Genomic DNA, 26,856 nt, shown 5'->3' with positions numbered 1-26,856 from the left:
TTTGAGGCAATCAGGGTTAAGTGACTTGCCCAGGGTCACACAGCTAGTAAGTGTCTAAGGCTGGATTTTAACTCAGGTCCTCCTGAATCCAGGGCCTGTGCTTTATCTACTGTGCCACCTAGCTGCCCTTCACTGGAGACTCTTGAGGGAGGTAGGGCTTGACATGATCAGACTTAAGCTTCAGAAAAATCACTATGGCAACTGAATGGGGGATGGATTGGCATGGGGGAGACTTGAATCAGGGATATCAATTAGGAGACCACACCAGCAGTGAGGCAGATCTGAAAGAGGGTTGTGGCTGTGCTAGCGAAGAAAGGTTATGTACAAGAGATGTGAAGACAGAGATGACGAGATTTGACAAATAGATTAGCTATATGCAGGGGGAGTGAGGAACCAAGGATGCCACCCAAAGTTCAAGGACAGTGATAGCCTCAATGGTAACAGGAAAGGTCACAAGTGAAGAGGGTTGAGGAGGAAAGATAATGAGTTATTTTGGACATGCTGAGTGTGAGATGCCTCCAGTTGGTGATGTTGGTGATGAAAGATGACAGTTCAAGAGAGGTGAGGGCTAGATGAATAGATCTAGGAATTATCAGCATAGAGGAGGGCTATGAATAGATCTAGGAATTATCAGCATCTTCCAATCCATCACACCAATAGGGCTTCTGTGGACAGACTTGAACCATCCATGTGGTTGAAATGTGTGGATGGGCAGCTAACAGACGGCCCCTAGGGGGGTGGGAGTTTAAAAGTCATAGAATAGGGGACAGCTGGGTGGCGCAGTGGATAAAGCACCGGCCCTGGATTCAGGAGGACCTGAGTTCAAATCTGGCCTCAGACACTTGACACTTACTAGCTGTGTGACCTTGGGCAAGTCACTTAACCCTCGTTGCCCCAACCAAAAAAAAAAAATCCTAGAATGTTGGATGTTAGAGATGAGAGAGAATTCAGAACAAAGAAAGCTGGAGCTGGGAAGGACTTTAGAATGTAGGCAGATCTGGGAGGAGCCTTTACAACAGGATGTCACACCTTAGGACATAGACCATCAGAGCTCTTTAAAAACTATTGAATCCATTCCCCCACTTCATTGTATAGCACAGGAAAGTGAGGTCCAGAGAGAAGGGATACTTTACCCTGATGGACATAAGTGAGCCTAGAACCCAAGTTTCCTGGCTCCCAGCAAAGGGGTTTTGTCCCCTCCCAACCCATCTGTTACTCTAAGGAGGGGGCCTGGGCAGGGGATGGATTGGGAATTCCAAGGGGTAACCATATCTCTGTCTCTATCTCTGCCCGGATGGAGCAGGCGGGAGATGGACAGGTCAGCACTCCTCCCCAACCTAGGGGTCTCAAAGCATGGCTGGATGGCTGAATCCCCCAGCCCCAATCCCCTCTGCTCCTATTATCTCCCTGTCCTCTAGATTCCTACCTTCCCTCACTCTCCTGTTTCCAACATTTTTCATCTCCCAACCCTACACTTCCCTAGCCTTGGATGTCCTGGCCCTTCATCACCCAATCTCCTGACTCCTCTGTTGCCAACACCACTCCCTCTGCCCAGTCTTACTGGCCTCTAATCCCTTTGTCCCCCAGCTGCCGATCCCCTCATCCCAAATTTCTCTCCAAATATCCCTCTCCCAGCCTCCTTTGCCTCCACAGGTTCCCCCATCAGGAATCTGTTCCCCACTTTGCATCCTCTTCCCCCCTCTGCCCCTCACAGCTTCCCCACTACCATCATTGCCACAACCACCCAAAGCCCTGTCTCCTACTCCTCTTCCCCAAGTCTCTAGCTTCTTGCAATTTGACCTTTTTTTTTTACTTTGTAAAAAAAAAAAAACAACTCTCTTTGCTAGTCTATAGCATCTGGGGTTGGGGGGAGTGGGAGGGAGGGGGGCATGTGCATGCTGCCCCAAAGTAGGGCAAGCATGGGGGTCAATGCTGGGGGCCTAAAGGCTCCATGCCAGTGCTGGTGTCTTCATGTGGTGGTGATCTTGAACACGTCCAGAAGTCTAGATCTCATGCATTGGTCTCTTCCGTATCTTCCATGTTTCTCTGTCTTTCTGTCCCCCTCTTTCTATGTGTCTCTGTTTCTCTATATTCCCACATCCCTTTGGTCCACATGAGTCTTTCCATGTCCCCCCTAGGTCTGCATGTCTTCTGTATGTGTCACCACTGTCTCTTCCATTTCTCTGCATTTGGGCCATTCTTGGGGGCTATGGTCAGGGAAGCCTCAACTGGACAGCTTGATCTTTCTTGGGTCTGGGAGGTGAGGGAGGTGTGATGTCTTGGGGGAATTCTAAACCCAGGGGAACCAAGGGTGTGGGAGAATTGGGGATATGGGTTTTCAGAGGGGGCCCTTGGAGGAGATTGGGGGTCTCTGGGCTCTGAGACACGTGCGGCCTGCAGTCAGGAGGCTCCGATCAAGAGAGAACGAAGAAGAAACGCCGAGGGGACCGATATTCCGTCCAGACCTCTCTGATTGTAGCTACCCTCAAGAAGATGCTGCCTATTGGGCTGAACATGTGTGCACCCACTGACCAGGACCTCATTGCACTGGCCAAGACTCGTTATGCCCTGGTACCCACCCTACCTTCTCTGAATTTTCTCATAATTCATTGACCCTTCTGATCATTTACTAACCTTTCTGGTCAGTGTTTGCCCTATCTTCTGTGACCATTCACTTATCCTCTGACATGTAGTGACCTCTCTGACCATTCAATGACCTCTAGCCAATGTCTGACCTATTTCTGACCCTTCTGATGCTTTGACCATTCCCTGATTCCTCTAGTCATTCACTGACCTCTTTGGCCAGTTTCTGACCAATCTCTGACTCCTATGGCCATTCTCTGACACCTCTCTTTGTCCATTCCCTAACCCATTTGGTCAGTGTCTGACACATCTCTCAACCCTCTGACCATTCACTGACCTCTCTGGCCAGTATCTTACCCATCTCTGACCATTCTAGTCAATATTTGACCTCTATGGCTGACCTCTTCTGATCCCTCTCACTATTCAGTGACCTCTCTGACGTGTATTTCACCCATCTCCAACCATTCTCTGATCTTTCTAGCCGGTACTTGACCCTTCTGGTCATTCATTGATCCCTCTGACCAATATCTGACCTCTCTGACCATTTAGTGGTCTCTCTGTCCAGTGTGTGGCCCATCTGAACATACACTGACTCCTGAGTCATTCACTGACTGCCCTCTTCCCCCCTGCCTCCCTGGCTATTCTCAGACTCATCCCAGTCTCCCAAATATATCCCGAGATCCTTATCCCTATGAGCATAATAGGGGGAATCAGGAATCCAGAAACCCTTCAACTTGATTGTCTCCCACCACGTTTGTCCCCAGAAAGACACAGATGAAGAAGTTCGGGAATTTCTGCAGAACAACCTTCACCTTCAGGGAAAGGTACGGATGAGCCCTGTGCTGGAGCCGGAGGTGGGGGGAGGGTTATAAGGATTGGGCTGAGGGATGGAGAGAACACATCAGACTAGAGACGAGACTTATTCCTTAGAAACTCTCCACAAAATGACCATCCTTTTTTTTTCTAGAGTGAGGGTTCCCCATCACTGCGTTGGCAGATGGCCCTGTACCGGGGGCTGCCTGGCAGGGCTGAAGATGCTGATGCCCCCGAGAAGATTGTTCGCCGGGTACAGGAAGTATCAGCAGTGCTTTTCCACCTGGAGCAGGTAGGCGGGAGCTCTGAAGGGGTAGACCTTTTCCAAGGAAGAGCTTAGACCTCAAAGGAGGAAGCACTTTAGTCCCAAAGGGCCAAGGTCTAGATAAAGGAGGGCCTAAAAGGGATGAGAGTTTATGGATTTCATAAGATAATAGACTTATACCTGGAAAGGACCTTAGAGTCATCTGATCCAACCCCCTCAATTTATAGATAAGGAAACTGAGGCCTAGAGAGGGTTAGGTAATAGGCCCAAGGTCACACAGCTGGCTACTGACTGAGCTAGGTTTGAACCTGGAATTCTAATTCTTAGCGCAGTGTTCTTTCCACCGCCCCATGAATTCTGAGAAGATGGTGAGTTTGGGGGTATGAGGTCCCTGATCCATACCCTCTCCTCCCACAGACAGAGCACCCCTACAAGTCCAAGAAAGCTGTGTGGCACAAGCTCCTTTCGAAACAGCGTCGTCGGGCAGTTGTGGCTTGTTTCCGCATGACGCCTCTATACAACCTGCCCCGGTGAGGGGATCTGGGGGGAAAGGGTGGTGAGGGGAAGTTTGAAGATCCCAAGGAAAGCAGAGGGATTGGGATCTTGGAGGAGGGGCAAAGAATGGCCTGTTTCATAATCCTAAATAGATCCTAGCTTAACTTTTAAGTTAGAGGCCTTTTAACCAGAGTTACTTGATTCAGAGTCTAGCTGGGCTTTCCCTGTTCTGGGGAGCGGAGATAGGACCAGGAAATAAGGGTGATAAAGGGACAGGGAAATTCAGGGGGCAGAGAGAAGGCTAGAATTCCAAGGCAAAGGCAGGGGATAGAACAGGGGTTATCAAAATGATGTAGGGTGGACTGGGGTGGGATTGACTGGACAATAATGGTGGCCTGAGAGAAAATGACATGACTAGAGTGATTCAAAGACAAATTCACATGACCAGAGTGACTCAAGAGAAAATGACGTGACTGGAGAAATTGCAGAGAAATTGACATGGCTAGAGAGGCAAAAGAAATTAACATGGATAGAGTGACTCAAGAGAAATTGACAAGGTTGGAGAGATTGAAGAGAAATGGACAGGGCTAGAGATTCAAAAGAAATTAACATGGCTAGAGTGATTCTAGAAATTGACAAAGTTGGAGAGAGTGGAGAGAAATTGACATGGCTAGAGATTCAAGAGGAATTACTATAGAGTGTCAAGGACAAAAATAGGAAGGTGGGAACTTCTCTTGGAATCCACCCATCCACCTCCCCCTTCAACCTTGTCCCCACAGACATCGTGCAAGCAATATGTTCTTGGAGTCCTACAAAGCAGCATGGATCCTGACAGAGGAGAGCACAGCTTTGAGGGACCGCTGATTGGATGATCTCTCTGTGAGCTGGGCGCCCAATGTGGGGGGGACCTCATGGCATGCTAGGGGAGGAAAGATAGGAATATGGGAGGGGAGGACATCAGTGGGGTAAGGATGGCCATTTGGCATCCCCTCCCCAATGTGCCCCATCCCTTCTCTCACATAAAGAAAGCTGGGGAGGAAGAAGAAGAGGAAGAAGAACAGGAGGAAAAGAAGCCAGACCCTCTGCACCAACTGGTATTACACTTTAGCCGGACAGCCCTGACAGAAAAGAGGTGAGGCCCTGAGAAAGAGTCATCCCCTGTTGCCCCTTTCCCAGGGCCCAGGAAGAACCAAAGGGAACCCTAGGAAGAGACCACAAATCCTCAGGAGATATCTAGAGTAGCTGGAGAAGTCCAGCCCCCAAACTCCTCAGTGAGATTTACCCCATTCCCTGGGGACATCTCTAATACTGCAAGGACAGCCCTTCCCTCATACCCTCAGGCTATCTCAAATACAACCCCAAGCACCAAGCTCCCCTTGCCCCTCCCTGTGATCCAGGTAATCTCTTCCAAACCCCCTAGAAGACTATACCCCCTCCCTGTGTTTATTGAACATTGTTCCCCCTTGTTTTATATTCCAGTCAAAGTTGCTAACTTGCCTATTGTCCATACACTATACTCTATCTCCCACCTCCAGGCCTTTGTCCAGGCTGTGTCCCAGGCCTGGAATGCAGTCCCTTTTCAGGTCCACCTACTAGAATACTATTAGCATTGGAGGGGATGTGGGGAAAATGAGCCACCAATTCATTGTTGCTAGAGTTGTAAACTGATTGGACCATTCTGTAGAGCAATTAGGAACTATGCCCAGAGGAGTATAAAACCAGGCCTACCCTTTGACCTAGCAATGCCACTACTAGGTCTGCATCCAAAAAGAGAGAAAAGGACCTATATGTATGAAAATATTTATAGCAGCTCTTTTCTGGTGGCAAAGAATTGGAAATTGAGGGGACGGCCGTCAATTGGGGAATAGCTGAACAAATTGTGGTGTCTGTTTGTGATGGGATACTGTTGTGCTATAAGAAATGATGAGCAGGATGCTCTCAGAAAAACTTGGGAAGACTTACATGACCTGATACAAAGTGAAATGTACTGTGTACAAAGTAACAACCACATTGTAAGATGATCAGCTGTGAATGACTTGCCTATTCTCAGCAATACAATGATCCAAGACGACTCTGAAGGGCTCATGATGAAAAATGCAATTCATCTCCAGAGAAATAACTGATGGTGTCTGAATACAGATTGAAGCATATTTTTTCTTTATTTTTGGGGGGGGTGTCTATGTTTTCTTTTACAACATGATTAATATGGAAATGCTTCGCATGACTAAAAATATAACCTAAAAAAAAGAATCCTATTAGCTTCCTTTAAGGCTATATATACTCAGATGATGATGCCTACTTCCTACATGAGGCTCTTTCTAATACCCCCCCCCAGTTGCCCTTCCCACCCCCTAAATTACTTAGTATTTTCTTGTATAGATTTTTCCTTCGGTGTGTTCATGCCACCCACCCATCCCGGGTACGTTGCCAACAAATACCCCTTCTATATCTTACGCCATACACTGGAGAGGCTTCTCCTGATATGCCCTAGAAGCAGCCCCCCAGTAGCCTATGGAGATCTACGCCATTGCCTTGTGGGGAGCCCCCATTTCTTTGGAACATCTCTGTAGGGAAATGCCCTGACTGTCCCCCCCCCAATCCCTTTCCAGCAAACTAGATGAGGACTATTTGTACATGGCATATGCTGACATCATGGCCAAGGGTAAGCCCCCGGGAGCACCCCCTCCCCAACTCATCATCTAGCCCTTCCTCCCCTCCACGCTGGCGTGGGTGGGCTCCCCTCCTACTCTAGCCACGCTCTGCTATCACCTTGGGAAGAGGAGGGGGAACTCTGCCCCCTTGCCAGGGCCCAAGGAGGCCATTTGCCCCTTCTCGCTCACTGACTCTTGCCCCATCCAGAGCTGCCACTTGGAGGAGGGGGAAGAGCCTTCGGACTTTCGAGGTGGAAGCTGAAGCCTCGTTCGAGGTATGGAGGTGCAGGGATAGAGGAGATTCTCCAGGGCGGAGCACTCCTCAGGGAAGGGATGCTGACCTCCATCCACCCTCCCTCCCCTCCCCTTCCCTGCAGGAGAAGGAGATGGAGAAGCAAGCAACTACTCTACCAGCAGTCGAGGCTCCACAACCGAGGGGCTGCTGAGATGGTGCTGCAGATGATGAGCGCTTGCAAAGGTCTGTGCAGACCCTCCCTGCCACACTCACTCCTCTCACTGATCTCCTCTCCCATGCTCACCGCCTTCTTCCCGGCACCCTGAGCTTTCTCAAACTCATCTCCACCCTCATCAATCAATTAACCAAGTCATCAACAAGCATTTTTTTTTTTTTTTGCGGGGCAATGGGGGTTTAAGTGACTTGCCCAGGGTCACACAGCTAGTAAGTGTCAAATGTCTGAAAGCCGGATTTGAACTCAGGTACTCCTGAATCCAGGGCCAGTGCTTTAACCACTGCGCCATCTAGCTGCCCCCCAACAGCATTTTCAAAGCACCCAGGCCCCTGGTAGTCAATGGGGATCCAAGGCAAAGTGGGGGGAGTAAAAAGAATCCTGGGCCTGTAATCAGGAAGACCTACCTGAGTTTCAAATTCAGACTCAGACCCTCCCTGGACAAGTCATTTAACCTCTGTCTGCCTCAGTTTCCTCAACTGTAAAATGGGGATCATAATGCCTACCTCTCAGGATTGTTTTTATTTATTTTTTTTTTTTTAGTGAGGCAATTGGGGTTAAGTGACTTGCCCAGGGTCACACAGCTAGTGTTAAATGTCTGAAGCCAGATTTTAACTCAGGTACACCTGACTCCAGGGCCTGTGCTCTATCCACTGTGCCACCTACTGCCCCCTCAGGGGTTGTTTTGAGAATTAAATGAAATAATATTTGTAAAACACTTAGCATAGCACCTTACACATAGTAGGTGCTTTTAAAATGCTTCTTTCCTGAAGCAGCTAGGTGGCACAGTGTATAGAGCACCGGCCCTAGATTCAGGAGGACCTGAGTTCAAATCTGGCCTCAGCCACTTGACACTTACTAGCTGTGTGACCCTGGGAAAGTCACTTAACCTTCAGGTGCCCCGCAAAAACAATAATAATAAATAAAATGCTTCTTTCCTTCCCTTCTTTCTCACATATTCAATCCCTTGCACCCCATTCATTCTAGCCCCTCTCAGACTTGCCTTGCCATATTTTGGACACTTTTCCCCTGCCTCATGGGGGACCAAGGGTGGAGGCTGCACCAGGCCTGGCACTGAGTAGGTGCTGTTCCTCTGCTAGGGGAGCCGGGAGCCATGGTGTCATCCACCCTGAAGCTGGGCATCTCTATCCTCAATGGTGGCAATATAGAGGTGCAGCAGGTATGGGGAGACTGGGGATGGACAAGAGGTAGGTGGCCTTCTTTGGGGGTCCTCAGGTGAGGACCGGATGCCTGCTCATCAGGGATCTCAAAGAGGGGACTGGTTGCACCAGATGCTCTCAGGAATGCCTTCCCCCTGGGTCTGGGGCAGGGCAGATCCTAGCTGCCCACTTGAGACCCTTCATCCTGCTTGTCTGCCTCATGCAGAAAATGCTGGAATATCTGAAGGAGAAGAAGGAGGTGGGCTTCTTCCAGAGCATTCAGGCCCTGATGCAGACATGCAGGTCTGTCCTGTGGGCAGCAGAGGGTGGGAGCAGAATGGGAAAACAGAAAGCCCTGAGGAGTTTGTGGGGGCTGAGTCAGGCCCTCACGTGTGCCCTCCTGCCCCGATCCCCTTCCCATCAGTGTTCTTGATCTGAATGCCTTCGAGAGGCAGAACAAGGCAGAGGGGCTTGGAATGGTGACCGAGGAAGGGACTGGTGAGCCCCCTTCCCATCCCTATCCTTGGGACCCCCTTTCCTTTGAGACTGCCCTTCCTCTTCCTAATCCTGGAGCCTCCTTTCCACTAAGTAACCTCCCACCCCCTTAAAACCTTCATCCCCATCCTGGGCCCCTCTGATTACAAGGATCCCCCTCCCCTCATCCCAGGGAACCCCCTTCCCTAAGCCCTCATCTCCCCGTGGGCCCTCATTCCTCTGGCACCCCTTCTCCTGAGGCTCTGTTCCCCCCTCCTACCAAGGGCCCCCCACCCACCCTGGGACTCTCCCTCCTCCCTTCCCCCCATCTGGGTTGCTGTTTCCCCCATTCCAATTAATGCCCCTAATCCAAGTTAATCAAGTCTCCTCTTTGCTGTGTTGTGATGTGTGGTACTCACCTCTTTCCCTGACCCCTGACCTGACCCCCTCATGGCCTCTTCATCTGCACCCATCTCTCCTCCTGTTCCTCTCTCCTTGCCCCCGTTGCCTCCCCCCCCCCTTTCCTTGTTTCTGTCTCTGTGCCTCCCCTCTCCTGGTTTCTTCTCTCTGTCTGGGTCTCTCCACCTCTGCTTCTGTCTTTCTGTCTCCATCTCTCCATCTCTGTAACTGTTTCTCTTTCCTCTCCTTTTCTGTCCCTCCCTGTCTCTATCTCCGCGTCCATGTCCATGTCTGTCTCTTTCTGTCTCTTTTTCTCTCCACATCTCTGCCTTTCCCTCTCCCCATTTTTCCCTCCTCCCATCCTGTCCGGCTGCCTCAGTCATCAATCGCCAGAACGGTAATTCCCCTGCCCACAGTCCCGTGTGCTACCCTGCTCTGCTAACCCTCCTTCCTCTTCCTGCCTACCCCGGGCCGGGACCAGGGACAGGATCAGAGACCAGGGAGTGGAGGATAGATACTGGGGACTGGGAAGGGATGGGGCAGGAAGCAGGACCCAGGGCAGAATTGGGGGATGAGGGGTCTTTGTTTACCATAGGGTCTCTGGATCAGCTGGCCCAGGACAGGCAGGGCTGCCCTCCCCTAGACCCCCCACTGCTCCAAGCTCCAGACCCCTCTCTGATCGGTGCCCTTTCAATCCAGGCACTTAGTTCTCCCCGCTGGATTGGCTGCCATAGGCCTCTCCCTTCTGATTGAACGCCTGCTCTTAGCATTCCATCCACAATCTGCCTTATTTCATTCTCCCTGTCCCTTGCCCTCCCTGTGGCCTGCCGAGGTGGGCAGACCTGTTCTGATTAGTCATGGTTGACACCTCACCCCACGTGCCCCTGCTCAACCTGACCAGCTACATTCTAGGCCCCAATCTGCCCACCTACCCATCCCCCTCCCCCTCCCCCCACCGCAGCTGCGCAGCGTTGCTCTTCGATCCCACCCCCTCCTCCAATCCTCACCTCCTAGAAGCCCTGGAGAACTAATCCACTGGGTCCCCTCCACCAACCACCTTGGCCCTGTGACATCACAGGCACTGAGATCGTCATGACTGATATCCTGGACCCTGAGGTCATTATAGCCATGTGAGGTCACAGCCCTTGAACTCACACATCCTATGATGTCATAGACCCTGAGGTCACAGCCCTATGAGGTCACAGACTCTGACATCCCTGGCTCCACAAGGTCACAGCCCCTGAAGTCACAACGCTGTGATGTCCCACAGAAGTCACAGCAGGACTACCCAGGCATGAGTGGCGGTCAGCCCCTCCTCCATTCCTAGCCCACTACCCGTTCTCCTGACCCTGTGTGCTGTGTGCATGGGCCTCCTGCATGCCTGTTCCCTGGGGGACCTTGCCCCGCAGCAGGCTGACCCAGCAGGGCCCTGCCTCCCTCTCTGTCCCAGGAGAAAAAGTGATGGCCGATGACGAGTTCACCCAGGATCTCTTCCGCTTCCTCCAGCTGCTGTGTGAAGGCCACAACAATGGTTCGTATGTGAGAGGAAGAGGAGGAGGAGGGGGAAGGAGAAGGGGGGAGGAAGCTGCTCCCTCCAGGTCTGGAGTAGGACCTGGAAGGGTTGGGGATGGACAACCAAGCCCTGCCTGGGAGGCCATGAGTGCAGACTCAGAAGGCCTGGATTCATGTCCTGGTCTCACTACCTGCTAGGGTCATTGAGCTACGTGACCCTGGGCAAGTCATTTTACAAACTCCTGTCTAAAAGGAGGGCCCTTCCAGTTCTGAATATTCTAGGGGTAGCCAAGTGGAACAGTGGAGAGAGCACTGGCCCTTAAGTTGGGAGGATGTGAGTTTAAATCTTACCTCAGACACTTATTAGCTGTGTGACCCTGGGCAAGTCACTTCACCCTGAATGCCTCAAACATCTGGGGCCTTCTCCAATCATCCTGATGTATATCTTGCCCCTGGACCCGGATGGCTCTGGAGGAGAAAGTGAGGTTGGTGACCTCGCACAGCCCCCCCTCACTTCAATCCAATTCAGCGCAAATCACGACATCACCTCCCCGCTGTCATGGTCCTCTTCAAGAATGAAGGACAAACAGCAACAAGTCAAGGAGTCTATGACCTAAGAGCCCCAGTTCCGGGACTTACCTGTCAACAAGTCACTTCCCATTTCTGAATCTCAGTTTCCCTCTCTGTTAAATAAGAGCAACAATACCTACTTTGTGACAATCAAATGAGATGAGGTTGGATTTGATCCAGCAAGCATTGATTAAGTGCCTACTGTGTACCAGGCACACAGGAGCTAGAGAGGTTAATCAGTCAACAAGGAATTATTCAGTGCCTACCACCACTACTTAGTAGCTAACACTTATATACCACCTATTATGTGCCCCCTAACACTTATATACCACCTACTATGTGCCCCCCCTAGCACTTATATACCACCTACTATGTACCCCCTAGCACTTATATACCACCTACTATGTGCCCCCTAACATTTATATACCACCTACTATGTGCTGGGCACTATGCTAAATGCTGGGAAAGGCCAAAACTTAATAGTCCCTGTCCTCAAGAAGCTTACATTCTCCTGACCAGAAACAGCAGAGTATGGGGCTAAGTAAATCAGAGCCCATCCAAAGCAGTTGGGAAAGCTCTGGCAAGGAGGGGTGGAGGCCAGAGTCCAGCAGACCCATTCATCAGGAGGCTCTTTTCCTAGTCAGGAGGACTGGGGGAAGGCCAGAACTACTCTACTGGGGGAGAGATGGAAGTAGATTAGTTAGCCGTGGTGACTAACCGGATTGGGGGGAGGTGCCAACAGAAATGTGAGCCAGTGGTCTGTCCCCCTAGACTTTCAGAACTACCTCCGGACGCAGACAGGAAACACGACCACCATCAATGTCATCATCTGCACTGTGGATTACCTGCTGAGGCTCCAGGTGGGCATCTCAGGCTGGGGGGAGGGCAGCTGGAGGGCCAGGGCCCGGGTCTCTCTGCACTCACCAGCTGCTGCCCTTAGGAGTCCATCAGTGATTTCTACTGGTACTACTCGGGGAAGGACGTGATCGATGAGCAGGGAAAGAGGAACTTTTCCAAAGCCATGGCTGTGGCCAAGCAGGTCTTCAATAGCCTCACGGAGTACATCCAGGTACCCTACCTCAGCCCATCGCCATCCGTGACCCTCCCCTCCCCTCGGCCCCTCCTCACCTTCTAGACTGGTTACAACTTACCTCCTCCTGGAAGCCCTGGAGAACTTAGGGTGGGGAGCTGAAAGGGCCCATAAGCATCACGGAGTCTGGGCGCCTCATTTTACAGAGGTGGAAACTGAGGCACAGAATAGGAAAAGATTTGTCCGAGGTCACACAAAATCCAGACTTGAACCAACATCTCCAGACTTCTATAAAAATGCTCATTCTACTAGACACCGACGGCTACATTTCATAGGAGCTTATTTATTAGAGCATGCATTTGTTAAGCAAGAAGGAACTATGTCTTTATTCAACACCTACTGTGCGCCACCTAGCTAAAAGGGACCTTAGAAACCGTCTGATTTAAGCCCCTGGTTTGAAGAGCAATGGGGAGGGGGACAGGGAATGGAGACCCAGAGGAAAGTAGGCAGGAAGGCAGGCCTCTCTCCTCCAGAGCCTTTCTCAACTGAACAGTAGGGCCAGCATCCTTCCACTGAGCCTTCACAAAAGGCTCTACAGAGGGTCAGGACTCCTCAGCCTTGGAACTGGCCCAGCTCAGTCACCTTGAAGGCAGGGACCCTGTTTGTTCTGTCCCTATAACCCCAGCACCTAGCACAGGGCCTGGCTTCATAAATGTCTGTGGAATCGAATTGGATTTGTTTGTCGAAAGACTAAAAAAAAAAAATCCTTGTCGCCGCCTAAGAGACCCAAGACCTAAGCAATAAGGCAGGGGGTCCAGTGAGGCGGCTGCTGCCCCCAAAGAGAGATGCTAAAGGTCTGTGGCAGCCAGAGCAGAGTCACCCATATAGAATAGAGGATTTTGCTACTGATGAGACGGGGGAGGGGGGAAGGAGAGGGAAAGGAAGGGGAGGAAGGAAGCCATCTTTGAGGTCCCATCTGCCTCCCCTGACCCAGCCTAGACCGTGGACAGACCTAAGAAATATTTGCTAAATTGTGCTGATTCCACAGAGTGGCAGAAAGACATGTGAAGTCCAAGGATGCTGGTGGAATCCAGGGCCCGGGTGACCCTGGGCCAGTCATTTCCCTGCTTCATTGGTCAGATGAGGGAGTTGGACTTGTGTGTCTGAGTCTTAGGAGCCTCAGTGCCTGATGGGTGGGGGAGGGACCAGCCACGTGCTGAGCCAGCTCTGCATCCTCCCACAGGGCCCATGCACAGGAAACCAGCAGAGCCTGGCCCACAGTCGCCTGTGGGACGCCGTGGTCGGCTTCCTCCATGTTTTTGCCCACATGATGATGAAGCTGGCTCAGGTGGGGTTACCCTTGATTGGTCTCTTTCTGCCCCCCCTCCCCCGCCGGCCCTCCTCTCCATCATGATTGGCTCCCAGGGGCCCCCTTCCCAGCCAGTGGGTTCCATCCTCCCTGGGGGCCCGCAGCTTCCCCTCATCAGCCCTAATCAGACCCCTCTGCGGCCCCCTTTCCCCCCCCCCTCCCTGATTAGATTCATACTCAGCTGGCCGAGCCTCTCCCCATTTTGAGACCTGCTTTCTGATGTGTCTGGCTCCCAGTGGCCACTCCCACCGTCCCTCTACATTGGGTCCCCGGTACAACCCCTCTACCCGACTTGTTTCCTGCCCAGGCAGTCCCACCCCCACCCATCCTGGTTTCCTTTGACCCTGTTACCCACTCCAGGCTGCCTCTGCTCTGGGGCTTCTTGGGGTCTGATGGGAGACCTCTTGGTTTGCCTGGTCTGGGAAGGGGGTGGTGGTGAGGTTCTGGGGCTGGGTGGGAGGTTCTGGTTCTCTATCCACCTGTGGCAGGGGATGGCCCCTGCGGGGCACTGGAGCAGGTGTGTCAGCCCCCTCCCTCCAGCACACATCCCAAACACAACGGAGAATCTCTGTGCAGCCACGTCCCAGCTGCCTCAGGCTAGGACTGGCCTCTGGGTCTCTCAGCATCTCTCAGCCTCTCCATCTCTGCTGTCCTCAGAACTCAGCCCTTCCTTTCTACCAGTCCATCCCTGCACCTGTCTCATTGTCTTTGGGTCTTTCTGTGCTACTCTACTTCTCTTCATTTCCATCTCTGTCTCCCGGTGTCTCTGTAACTATCTCCCTGCCTTTTGCCTCTTTTTCTGTCTCTGTCTCTCTCTTGACTCTCTGTCACTGTCTCTCCCTCCCTTCCACCTTCTCTTCTCTCTGTCACTCTCTCTGTCTCTTTCTGTCACTCTGTTTCCGTCTCTCCTCCCTCCCTCACTATCTCCCTCCCACCTTCCCTTTCTCCTCCCTCTCTCTCTGTCTCTCTCCCTGGCCCTGCATGGTCATATGACCTCCTCCCAAAGTCTGAGGACCAGAGTAGGAGGTTGGAGGACTGACCCCCACCCCTAGGCCACATCCCTACCCCCACCTCTGAGGAGCAGCCCTCAACCAAATCCTCCACAGAGGTCAGGAGGGTCCATATCACGTAATAGGAAGCTGGGGACCAGGTCAAGGGTGTGGGGAGGTCGATTTAGCGGTGTGTGATGACAGCTGTGGACCCGTGACAGGACTTGGCCATGTGGGGCTGGGGTCTCTCTAGGACTCAAGCCAGATTGAGCTGCTTAAAGAACTCCTGGATCTGCAGAAGGACATGGTTGTGATGTTACTGTCGCTGCTAGAGGGTGAGCCTAAAGCTACCCCCGTGTCCAAAACCCTGTCCCCACCCCTAAGAGAGCCTTCCCCCAAACTGTGGCCAAAACCAACCCTCCCCAGAGACATACACTGAAGTCCCTCCAAAAGAGCCTTTTCAGTCCCCCTCCCCTCATGAAAATCAATCAAGCAGCTTAGCACAGTGCCTGGAACATAGTAGGCACTTAATAAATGTTTCTTCACTTGACTTGAATAAGTGTTTATTAAGCACTCACTATTCATGGGGCACTGTCTGGTAGATGGAACCTCATAATCCCTGTCCTCAAAGAGCTTATGTTCTAGCCTGTGTAGACGCTTCCCAGAGACATCCCCTCATGGAAATTCCACCTGTCCTCAGAGGTTCCTCAGAGAACTCCCCCTTCCCACAAAGATGCCCCTCCACAAAGACCCTGGATTTCCTTCCCAAAACCCTGCCCAGAGGCTCTCCCTCTTGGAAACCCTCCCATTCCAGAAGCCCTACTCAGTGCCTCATCATCAAAGGCTGGCTCCAAAGGACACCCCGAGGGAAGTTCCCCTACAGAGACTCCTAATTACCCTGTAAAGATGTGAATCCCCTGGTGAATCCCTCCTCCCCTGGGACGGTCTTCAGAAGCTTTGTCTGAGAGCTTTCCCAAAGATACTATCCACAGAGAATACCCCCCTCCCCCCCCCCCTCCCGCCAAAACCTTCCCCTTCCCAACGTGGTCCTCGGCACCAAAAACAACCAAAGTCTCCCCAAGCAAGACAACCCGGGAGGAATCCCCAGGATAAGAGGAAGCCTTCTTACCCTGATCGGACCTTAAAGAGAGTGGGAGGCCCCTGCTTGTCCCTTTAGGATGGTGAGGCACCAGCAAGCAGAGGGGTCTTTGGCCTTGATCTCACAGCCAGTGGGTGATAGGTAGAAAAGGGACCAGATTTGGCAGCTGGGGTCCTGGCTCTGAATCCTGACTCATTCCCTTATTAATTGAGTCCCCTAACCACTTGGGGCATCAATTCTCCCCTTCTGTAGAAGGAGGGCATTGAATGTGAAGGCCCTTTACCAGCCCCATTGCCCTTCATTGTGGAGGGCCCCATCTGGCTCCTGACAGCTCCTGCCGCCTTCCTCCCCCACCCCTGCCAGGGAACGTGGTAAATGGCATGATCGCCAGCAAAATGGTGGACATGCTGGTGGGAGTCCCTCCTCCAATGTGGAGATGATACTCAAGTTCTTCGACATGTTTCATTAAAACTGAAGGACATCGTGGGTTTCCGAGGCCTTTCAAGGACTACGTCACCACCGACCCCCGTGGGCTCACTCTCCAAGAAAAGATTTCCAGAAGGTATGGCCCTGGGACCACCTTCCCAGTAGCCACAGGAGAGGATAGGCAGGAGCCCCAGGTGCCTAGGCATGAGGCCTTGAATTGGGGCCATTTTGGAGGGAGTCCATGAGAATAGGGGAAGTGAACCCCACCCTACAGGAGCCTGAAGACATCTGGGGGAATGGACAGGTGGGATGCTGGTGAAAGGGCCAGAGACCTAGGGAACATCTCTAGAAGGGGGACGAGAATAAGGAGAACCTCCTGGGCAGATCAGCCCACTAGAAAGAGGGTTTATTGATAGTCAAGCGGGGATCAGCAGGGTGCCAGAAGGCCCAAACACAGAAGCTCCCGTCGGAAGGAGACTGAAAGTTTGGGTGGGAGGTCTCCTGGTGAGGAACTGAGCCTAAAGGAAGTTTGGGGTTGGGGAGGAGGCTACCTGCAAGACTCCCCGGTCATGAAAGCTTGATGGTGGAAAACTCTAGGTAGACAATGAATGGAGAAGCTGAGGGGAGTGGGAGATGAAGCAGACATAGAAGGGAGGGAGGCTCTTGGCATGAGGTATCCCTGAGCTCACAGCTTGAGGGAGGAGATTTTTGAAAGGCTAAAATTCTGGGGGGGGTGTTTGGGGTACTATGGAAGAGTCCAGGGACCAGGAAAGAAGTCAGGAATTTGGGGAAGGGGAATATCTGGAGCCACCACTAAAGGAGAGCTACTGAATGAGGCAGCCCAGGACCTAGTGGGGTGGCCAAAAGGCACTGGGACCACATAGGCTTAGAAGGGCATCCCTAGATGGGGCCCAGAAATTTGAGGAGAGGGTTGTCTGATGGGCTCTCTCTGAAGGCTGTCTAGGGAAGGGAGCTTCTAAAAATGGACATCTTGGGGGGCAGTGGGATGCCAATATGGAGAATGGTGGCCTCCCACTGAGGCCTGGGCTTAAGGGAGAGGGGGTGCCTCAGGGTAGGGGAATGTCATCACTGAAGGATCTCTAGGAGAACAGTCTTGGGGAAGAGGGTTTGGAATGTGGGTGCCCTGGGGGAATACTGAGGCATTGGGGAGCAGGCTGGAGACCTAGAAAAAAAACACTCAAAGGAGCTAGCTAGTTTAATGGATAGAACTCCAGACCTGGAGTTGGGAAGACCTGAGTTTAAATGCTGCCTGCCTCCAGCACTAGCTGTATGAGCCTGTTCAAGTCACTTCACCTCTGTTTGTCTCAGTTTCCTCAAGCGTAAAATGGGAATAGTGAGAGCACCTAATTCCCAGGGTTGTTTTGAGAGTCAAATGAGATAATATTTGTCAAGTGCTTTTCAATCTTTAATTGAGGTGGAAATGGATTATTTACCCTAAAAGAGGCTCTGGAATTGAAGGCATTTTCCCAGAGTGACTAGGGAAGGGGATTTCTGCATGGGGGAGCTTTCTGAGGAATAGTGGGGTACATAGGATGGGAGAGTCAGTGAGGAGACCAGAGGCAGGCGGTAATAGTCCCTCCATGGAGACAGTTGGAGGAGGGGTTTCTCCATGGGAAGAACTACCAGCTGACCCATGCCCGGGGCCCTTCCCTCCACAGGCCATGGACAGTCAGAAGCAGTTCACCGGCCCAGAGATCCAGTTCCTGCTGTCCTGCTCAGAGGCAGATGAGAACGAGATGATCAATGTGGAGGAGTTCGCCAGCCGCTTCCAGGAGCCTGCCCGAGACATTGGCTTCAATGTGGCTGTGCTGCTCACCAACCTGTCAGAGCACGTGCCCCACGATCCTCGGTTGCAGAACTTCCTGGAGCTGGCCGAGAGCATCCTGGAGTATTTCCGGCCCTACCTGGGCCGCATTGAGATCATGGGTGCCTCCCGACGCATTGAGCGCATCTACTTTGAAATTTCTGAGACCAACAAGGCTCAGTGGGAGATGCCCCAGGTGGAGCACTGCCCCACCCCATGCCCCCCTCCATGCCCCCCTCCCATGTGTCCCTGAGGGGCCCCCCCACACACAGCAGCCCTCCTCTCAGTGCACTCTCATAGATAGGCCTTGGCCCCAGGAGCCCTCGTATATCCCTTCAAAACTCATTCCCCTCCTTCTTGGGAAGCCAGGGAGCCAAGCTGTGAGGGGCTTTCCAGGCCCCCCCAAGGAGGCTGTATTTTATTCTTGAGGTAACGGGAGGCCAATGGAGTCCGTGACACAGTCATTCCTGAGTTTCAGAAATAGAATATCACTTTGGCATCTCTGTCAAATACCCCTCTGCTGTCCTTGCACACTCACTCCCTTTCCTTGTACAAGAATCTCCCCATTCACATACACCCCCAGCATGCTCACATATGGCTTACACACTCATCTTCCTCTCCTTGTACACTCATCCTCCATACATGTCCTTCATATAAACTCTTGTCTACCCCTTGCACACTCAGCCTCCTCTCCTTGCACACTCAGCCTCTATACGTGTCTTTCCTATATACTCTCGTCTACCCCTTGCACACACAGCCTCCATATGAGTCTTTCATATATACTCTTGTCTACCCCTTGCACACTCAGCCTCCTCTCCTTGCACTTATCCTCCATGTATGCCCCCCAGATATACTCTTGCTTACTCCTTGTACACACAGCCTCTTCTTGCATGCTCAACCCCTACATATTCCCCTAGCACACTCTCCAGCACCTCTCCTCCAGATGCCCCCCACGCTCCCCTTCCAGATGTCCCTCAGGGAGACGCATCCTCATTCCTCCCAGAGTTCCCCCTTCCCCACTATGACTGGGCCACCCCGCCATGCTCACTCCTCACCATGCGTGTGCCTCCCCCCTTGCAGGTGAAGGAATCCAAACGCCAGTTCATCTTTGACGTGGTGAATGAAGGGGGGGAGTCGGAGAAGATGGAGATGTTTGTGAGCTTCTGTGAGGACACCATCTTTGAGATGCAAATCGCCGCCCAGATCTCAGAGCCCGAGGGAGAGCCTGAGGAAGATGAGGATGAGTCTTCGGCAGAGTCTGGGCCAGATGGAACCGAGGGAGGACCAGATGGAGAAGGGGCCTCCGCAGGCGGCCCAGCAGGCATCTCCGGGCACATGGTGGGTGCCGCATCTTGGGTCCTGCGACGGCTGACCTACCGGAGCCTGAGGCGGCGGGTGCGGCGGCTTCGGCGACTGACCCTGCGGGAGGCTGCAGGTGCCGGGGCTGGACTCATCTGGGCCGTGGTGACATGGACGGGCACGGGAGTGATCGGTGCCACCCGGGGGGCCTTAGGCCTGCTCTGGGGCTCTCTGTTTGGTGGAGGGCTGGTGGAAGGAGCCAAGAAGGTGACGGTGACGGGGCTGTTGGCTGGGATGCCAGACCCCACAGGCGATGAGGTCCATGGGGAACAGGTGGCTGGAGCTGGGGCTGTAGGGACCGGGGATGGAGCTGCAGAAGGTGATGAGGAGACAGGGGCAGAGCCCACTGATGGAGAGGCCGAGGCTGAGGCTGGAGCTGGCGAGGCTGGGCCAGCCGGAGGAGAGGGGGCCGGAGCAGACGGAGGCCACTTCCGGATGGAGGTCCCCGGAGGCCTTGGTGACATGGGAGACACAACACCAGTTGAGCCGCCTACCCCTGAGGGCTCCCCCATCTTCCGGAGGAAACTAGGGGTGAGTGGGGAGGTGAGACAGAAAAGAGAAAGAATGAGGAGAAAGAGAAGAGGCAGAGAGAAAGAAGAGGCAGAGAGATGAGGAGGAGGAAGGTGGGGGAGGAGGAGAGGGAAAGGGAAAGGGAGAGGGTTGAAGGAACAGGGGAGGGGTCATAATACCCAGGACTAGGGGCAGAGCAGATGGATGGAGGAGACACAGACAAACGGAGAAGAAAGACAAAGGAAAAAGATGAGACGTGGCTACACAGCCAGACAATAGGAGATGCCTACAAAGAATGGCAGGTAGGGGGCAGCTAGGTGGCACAGTGGATAGAGCACCGGCCCTGGAGTCAGGAGTACCTGAGTTCAAATCCAGCCTCAGACACTTAACACTTACTACCTATGTGACCCTGGGCAAGTCACTTAACCCCAATTGCCTCACCAAAAAAAAAAAAAAAGAAAAGAAAAGAAAGAAAAAGAAAAAGAAAAAGAATGGCAGGTAGACAGAAAGCAAGGATAAAGACAGAGAAACTAAGGCTGGGATGGAGTCCAGAGGGAGACAGATCTAGACAGAGGCAAGAGGGAGGTTCATAGGCAACAAGACACATAGAGAACCCTGGATTGGAGGGATCAAGGGAGGGACTGCTCCCTGAGCCCATCCCTCCCCTCCTCTGCCCACCCCAGCTGGAGGGAGGAGAAGAGCAAGCTTTAGAAATGGAACCAGAGCCAGAACCAGAGCCAGAACTGGAGCCAGAGCCTGAACCTGAAAAAGCTGAGTGAGTGGCCTTGCTTGACCCTTGACCTGGGCCATCGGCTAGCGCCGACCTCCGCCCCAGGGCTCTTTCCAGGCACCCCCAGCGCCCGGCCTCTGCCCACTGTGGGACACTGAATTGAGAGTCGGAAGGCCTGGGTGTGAATCCTGGCCCTACCTCTCATCACTCAGATGACACTGGTCAGGTGCTTCTCCTCTGGGGGCCTGAGGAGCCTCATCTGGAGGAGGAGGAGGAGGCTGGAGTGGGTCATCTTGAAGGATCCGTCCGGCGCTCAGTCCCATCATGCCAGGGATCACTGACCTTGGGGTTATTGTCTATATGTGGAAGACCCTGGTGATCTGTAAGCCCCTGGATCTTGCCTCACGTTCTCTCTCCTCACCGGCCAGTACCGAGAATGGAGAAAAGGAAGCTTCCCGAGAGCCGGCCCCCGAGGCTCCCAAGAAGTCCGCTGCCCCCTCTCCACCTCGGAAGGAGGAAGCCAAATCTGAGGGCCCAGACTTCTGGGAGGAAATGGAGGTGCAGAGGGTCAAGTTCCTGGTAAGGACCGGCCTGGACGGCGGGAGAGATGGCCCCATCAGGGACAAAGGGAGAAAGGGGAGGAGGGCAAGGCCCCTCCCCAGGGCTCCTCCAGACTCCCCCACCAGCCCTGTGGGACTGGGGGAGGGGCGTCAGACCTGCAGAGGGAGCTCAGTCCCTGCCTCCTCCCCTCTCTTCCCCGTTCCTACCAGAACTACCTCTCCAGAAACTTCTACACCCTGCGATTCCTTGCCCTCTTCCTGGCGTTTGCCATCAACTTCATCCTGCTCTTCTACAAGGTATCAGGCAGATGGAGGCCCCGGGCAGCTTTGGGAGCGCCTGGGGCTGTTGGTGCCCAGGTCCATCAAGCAGGGAGGGAATTAGCCTTCTGGACACTTGGGGCCCCTCTTCCCTTGGAGAAGGCACTCTGGTACCCTAATGGAAAGGGGAATTGGCCCCTGGAAGCCGGACATCCACCCCTCTTTGGCTGGGTGTGAAGGTCCTTAAGTGGCTAAGGGGCCTGGAAGGCATGAAGAATCCTGCCTCGGGTGTCAGAGAACCTGAGTCCAGCCCTGTGTGGCCCTAGGCCTCAGTTTCCTGATGTGTATAAAGGGGGCTGGGTGGGCGTAAATAAGCCACTGAGGTCCCTCTGTGCTCTGTAGCTGGGGTCTCCTGATCCAGGTGCCCGAGTCTTTGTGGTGGAATGGGGGGCTGAAGGCTCGGCACCCCAACACCACCCCGTCCTTGGGTCCCCTAGGGCTCTCGGGGATGCCCAGACCCTTCCCTGACCATCACCGTGCCCTCCCTGCAGGTGTCTGACTCTCCTCCCGGTGAAGGGGACTTGGAAGGCTCAGGGCTGGAAGGTCTGTCGGGCTCAGGGTCCGGGGACTTCCTGGGATCTGGCATGGGTTCAGGGGTTGGCGAGGAGATGGAGGACGATGAGGAGGAGAACATGGTCTACTACTTCCTGGAGGAGAGCACGGGCTACATGGAACCTGCCCTTCGTGGACTCAGCATCCTGCACACCCTCATTGCCTTCCTCTGCATCATCGGTTACAACTGTCTCAAGGTGAGGCTGGGGGAGGACAAGGCGGGGCCTGGGCCTGACTTCTGGCCACTAGGCTCTGGAGACCCCATGATCACTCCCCTCCCGGCTTCCCCCAGGTCCCACTGGTCATCTTTAAACGCGAGAAGGAGCTAGCCCGGAAACTAGAGTTTGATGGTCTCTACATTACTGAACAGCCCGAGGATGATGACGTCAAGGGACAGTGGGACCGACTGGTGCTTAATACCCCGTACGGCCCCTGAAGTCCCCCTGGGGAGGCCCTGAAAGACTGAAGATGGGAAGGTGGGAGGTGGGGAAGGAGACTCCAAAGAGAGACTGGGGGAAAGGAGGGGGCCCTAGAAAAGAGACATGGAGGGATGCTGGGGGAGATAGAGAAGTCGAGGTACTGAAGGTGGAGACAAGGGATTCCAAGGAAGCAAGAGGGAGGCCACACCATGGGACATGGAAGAGCTAAAACTAAAGGGGAGATAGGGGGAAGACCCGTGTGGCAGATACTGGGGGACATAAAAGGATGGGGGGAGCAAGTTGGAATATGAGGGAGGAAATGGGGGATCCCTAAGAAACATGGAGGACACGGGAGGTAGGTATGAGGCACCCCAAAAAGTGAGGCAGGGATTGAGAGGGGGAGGCAGAGAGATCCCAGAGGGAGGGGCCGGCCCCGGGGGCAAAAGATCTGGGAGCCCCCTATCAGTCCTTGTTCTTACATTCCATAATTTCTTCCTCCAGATCCTTCCCCAGCAACTACTGGGACAAGTTTGTGAAAAGGAAGGTGAGAAGGCCCAGAGGAAATGGAGACCTCACCTCCACCCCAGTTCTCTTTCCCTTCACCGGGTCTCTTTGGCAGTACCTGATTTATCTTTTCCTGGGGTCCTCTGTGTTCAAGGAATGTCTTCAACCCTCCCCACCCTGCCTACTTCCCTAGGTGTTGGAAAAACATGGGGACATCTTTGGCCGGGAGCGGATTGCAGAGCTGCTGGGAATGGATCTGGCCAGTCTGGAGATCACTGCACAAAACGAGAAGCGACCAGAACCCCCTTCGGGACTGCTCACCTGGTACGGGGCCACAGCCAGCCAGCAGGGCTGGTGGAGGAGGAACAGGGTGCTCCAGAAAGGTTCTAGCCTATTCACCACCTTCCTCATCTTCCCCTTAGGATCATGTCCATAGATGTCAAATACCAAATCTGGAAATTTGGCGTCATCTTCACTGACAATGTGAGTAGGGGGCCACCAAGGTGGGAAGGAGGAGAGTCCCAAGGATGCTCTCTCGGGGTGTACATCCATGCCCTGGTTTACCCCATGGGCTGGCCCAGAGTGTCTCCTGCCTCTGATACCCCCAAAGTGTGCCTGACTTTGCTCCTTAAAGTATCCCTCATTACCCCCAAACCAGGAAGGCTCTTGATTCCTCCGACTTTTCTTCTGAAGCCTCACCCTTGTTCCATTGCTGTCCCCCCCTGCCCCCAGTCATTCTTTTTTTTTTTCTTTTTAATTTTTTTCCCTCCAGTCATTCTTGTATTTGACCTGGTACATGGTCATGTCCCTCCTTGGCCACTACAACAACTTCTTCTTTGCCGCTCACCTGCTGGACATTGCCATGGGAGTCAAGACCCTGAGGACCATCCTGTCTTCTGTCACTCACAATGGGAAGCAGGTACCTGTGGGGCCAGGGGACGGAGCCGGGAAGGGCGGTGGGGACCTGGCTCAGCCAGAGGTGGGGGGGTGAGCTGGCCCCCTCACCTGCACCTGGGCCTCTCCCGCAGCTGGTGATGACGGTGGGACTGTTGGCAGTCGTGGTTTATCTCTACACGGTCGTGGCCTTCAATTTCTTCCGCAAATTCTACAACAAAAGCGAGGATGAGGATGAGCCAGATATGAAATGTGACGACATGATGACGGTGAGGCGGCCTGGGGGTTTGTCCTCCTGGGGGGTTGGGAACAGGGGGTGGAGCAGAGGTGGAGCCTGGGTCTCCCTGTCTGGCTCAGCAGCCTTGCCTGATGCTGATGGACAGAAGCACCAACCTGGGCCGGTTTGCCTTCCCCTCCCAGGGGCCCTGCCCTGTGGGTGCTAACTTGGTGAGGAGACCTGATGGGCCTTAGGCCAATGCCGCTCAGAAGCCCGGGGCCGAGGGGACGCAGCAGCCTCAGGCTCCCCCGCTAGCAGGAATCACGGGGCCCACCCTGCTTCTCCCTCCTCAGTGTTACCTGTTCCACATGTACGTGGGCGTCCGAGCTGGCGGGGGCATCGGAGACGAGATTGAAGACCCGGCCGGGGATGAATATGAGCTCTACCGAGTGGTCTTCGACATCACCTTCTTCTTTTTTGTCATCGTCATCCTGCTGGCCATCATCCAGGGTCAGGAGTGCTGGGGGCCCAGACTCGGGAGGGAGGGGGCTGTTGTCCTGCAGGGTCAGGGGTCAGGGCTGGACAGAGGCCATCTTACAGGTGAGGAAACTGAGGTCCAGGGAGGCTAAGCGTGCTCGAGGTCACTCAGCCAGCATGTGACGCCGGCTCTGAGCCAGGCTCCCCGTGTCTGCCGACCGGCTCCCTCTCCTTCACTGCCTCACAAACGCACCCTTCCCCAGCATCTTCTCCAGGGCTCTGGGCTGGGGGAGCAGGGGTCCCAGGGAAGAGAAGAGGGGGATAGTCAAAGCCAGGGAGGAGACACAATGGATGTGGGGTCAAGTGAAAGGGTCAGAATGGAGTGAGGGTGACCTTTATTCCCTTTCTCCCCCTCCCAGGTCTGATCATTGATGCTTTTGGGGAGCTCCGAGACCAGCAAGAGCAAGTGAAGGAGGATATGGAGGTAATGGCCCTGGGGGTGTCTGGGAAGGAAATGGGGGGGGGCTGGGGAGAGTTCTGTGAGGTCCCGAGTACATTCATTCAAGGCAGCATGTCTACTGTGTGCTAGGCCCCACGCTTATTGCTAGGACTTCCCAGGTGTGGGAGTTGCTGAGCACCACCATCCAGGGTAGCACATGATAATAGGGTCAAGGACCTCACAGTCTAATGGGGACAGAGGAGTCCACAAAAATTTATGACAGAAGAGTGAGGAGAGGGCCAGGAGGAATGCAGGGAGGAACCAAGAGAACACATTAACCTATGGAGCCGTGATGGAGGGAGCAAGTCCTGATCCGTGAGATAGGAAGGGCTAGAAGCTGACCTCGGGGGGAGAATATGGGCAGATATGGGGGGTCCTGGGAAGTACCTGAGAGGGAATTGGAGGTCCCAGGAGTGACCATGAGAGACTTTGGGGAGGGGGATCTTGGTACCTATGTGATAATTTATAGGACCTGAGGGATGTGGGAAGAGCTTTGAAATCCTGAGTTGGGGTTATCTAGAAAGAGGAGTTCTTGTAGAGGGTCTCTAGAGAATAACTGGAGGGGCAGCTAGGTGGCACAGTGGATAGAGCACCGGCCCTGGATTCAGGAGGACCTGAGTTCAAATCTGGCCTCAGACACTTGATACTTACTAGCTGTGTGACCCCGGGCAAGTCATTTAACCCCCATTGCCCCGCAAAAAAACAAACGAACAAAAAAAATCGCCATGTATAAGAGAGTAACTGGGAAGTGACAGAGGTTATCAGGTGAGGGGCTTAGAAGGGTCCCACACAGATACAGGGAAGCTGACAGATCTCAAGTCCTGATTCTCCCCTTCTTCCCCTCCCCCACTCCACCCACAAGACCAAATGTTTCATCTGTGGCATTGGAAGCGACTACTTCGATACAACACCCCACGGCTTTGAGACCCACACACTGGAGGAACACAACCTGGCCAATTACATGTGAGTGCTGGCTCTGCTGGCCAATCAGGGGAGGGGACAGGGCCAGGGTGGATTCCAAAGAGACCACAGAGACTGGAGGGATACCCAGATAGAAGGAGGTAAGGGATAGGACATCAGGGTTCCATTGACCTGGTCCCCCCTGGTGACACGTCTGTCCTCTTCTTCATCAGGTTTTTCCTGATGTATCTGATCAATAAGGATGAGACAGAGCACACAGGACAGGTGAGAAGGGGTTATGGGTTACCTGAGGGGGACGATGGGTCTTGGAAAAACTTGGGAGACTTTGGGGAGACATTCAGTACACTAGGGGTAGGGGGGGCTCTGGAGGAGGCCTAAATAGGAAGAAGGGATGCGAGAACAGGGATCTGTGAGATAGCATGAGGAGGAAGGGATGGCCAGGAGGTTCAAACCAGGAATACTGACTGTCCATCTATCCATCCATCCTTCCTTCCTTCCTTTACTTGGGCTGTCTACCCCATCCCTTCTCCCACCAGGAGTCATATGTCTGGAAGATGTACCAGGAACGCTGCTGGGACTTCTTCCCAGCTGGTGACTGTTTCCGAAAACAGTATGAAGATCAGCTGGCCTGAGAAGCCAAGGCTCCCCTCCAGCTCCCCTCACCGCAAGTGCCTTATGCCACTTTGGGGGTCCCCTCTATCCTGGGGTTCAGCTCCCCCCATGCGAAAGGGGCCCCTCTGGAATAAAGGGTTTCTTCTGCAGCTCCATG

At 53.5% G+C, this 26,856-nt stretch overlaps 1 protein-coding gene across 1 annotated transcript in view; it reads left to right on the top strand.

The window, feature by feature from the left end:
- Positions 1 to 26,854, top strand: part of RYR1 (ryanodine receptor 1) — a 95,170-nt gene extending 68,316 nt beyond the window's left edge. The window contains 43 exon segments of the mRNA XM_043991539.1: positions 1,304 to 1,318; positions 2,401 to 2,571; positions 3,348 to 3,407; positions 3,551 to 3,688; positions 4,079 to 4,191; positions 4,936 to 5,035; positions 5,182 to 5,288; positions 6,766 to 6,822; positions 7,018 to 7,053; positions 7,055 to 7,082; positions 7,185 to 7,205; positions 7,207 to 7,285; positions 8,375 to 8,454; positions 8,661 to 8,737; positions 8,859 to 8,932; positions 9,687 to 9,704; positions 10,758 to 10,838; positions 12,161 to 12,249; positions 12,330 to 12,458; positions 13,663 to 13,767; positions 15,031 to 15,112; positions 16,240 to 16,289; positions 16,292 to 16,339; positions 16,342 to 16,365; positions 16,368 to 16,415; positions 16,418 to 16,438; positions 17,982 to 18,323; positions 19,208 to 20,017; positions 20,680 to 20,771; positions 21,155 to 21,305; positions 21,497 to 21,583; positions 22,096 to 22,353; positions 22,449 to 22,579; positions 23,077 to 23,119; positions 23,273 to 23,403; positions 23,502 to 23,562; positions 23,852 to 23,998; positions 24,108 to 24,242; positions 24,544 to 24,700; positions 25,087 to 25,151; positions 26,029 to 26,129; positions 26,300 to 26,351; positions 26,624 to 26,854. Coding sequence (XP_043847474.1) covers positions 1,304 to 1,318; positions 2,401 to 2,571; positions 3,348 to 3,407; positions 3,551 to 3,688; positions 4,079 to 4,191; positions 4,936 to 5,035; positions 5,182 to 5,288; positions 6,766 to 6,822; positions 7,018 to 7,053; positions 7,055 to 7,082; positions 7,185 to 7,205; positions 7,207 to 7,285; positions 8,375 to 8,454; positions 8,661 to 8,737; positions 8,859 to 8,932; positions 9,687 to 9,704; positions 10,758 to 10,838; positions 12,161 to 12,249; positions 12,330 to 12,458; positions 13,663 to 13,767; positions 15,031 to 15,112; positions 16,240 to 16,289; positions 16,292 to 16,339; positions 16,342 to 16,365; positions 16,368 to 16,415; positions 16,418 to 16,438; positions 17,982 to 18,323; positions 19,208 to 20,017; positions 20,680 to 20,771; positions 21,155 to 21,305; positions 21,497 to 21,583; positions 22,096 to 22,353; positions 22,449 to 22,579; positions 23,077 to 23,119; positions 23,273 to 23,403; positions 23,502 to 23,562; positions 23,852 to 23,998; positions 24,108 to 24,242; positions 24,544 to 24,700; positions 25,087 to 25,151; positions 26,029 to 26,129; positions 26,300 to 26,351; positions 26,624 to 26,719 — 4,710 coding nt within the window. The 3' untranslated portion in view covers positions 26,720 to 26,854.
- The last annotated feature ends 2 nt before the right edge of the window (positions 26,855 to 26,856 follow it).

Source organism: Dromiciops gliroides, chromosome 3 (assembly GCF_019393635.1).
Source record: "Dromiciops gliroides isolate mDroGli1 chromosome 3, mDroGli1.pri, whole genome shotgun sequence".
Lineage (NCBI taxonomy): Eukaryota > Metazoa > Chordata > Mammalia > Microbiotheria > Microbiotheriidae > Dromiciops > Dromiciops gliroides.
This window is presented reverse-complemented; position numbering and strand designations above follow the sequence as displayed.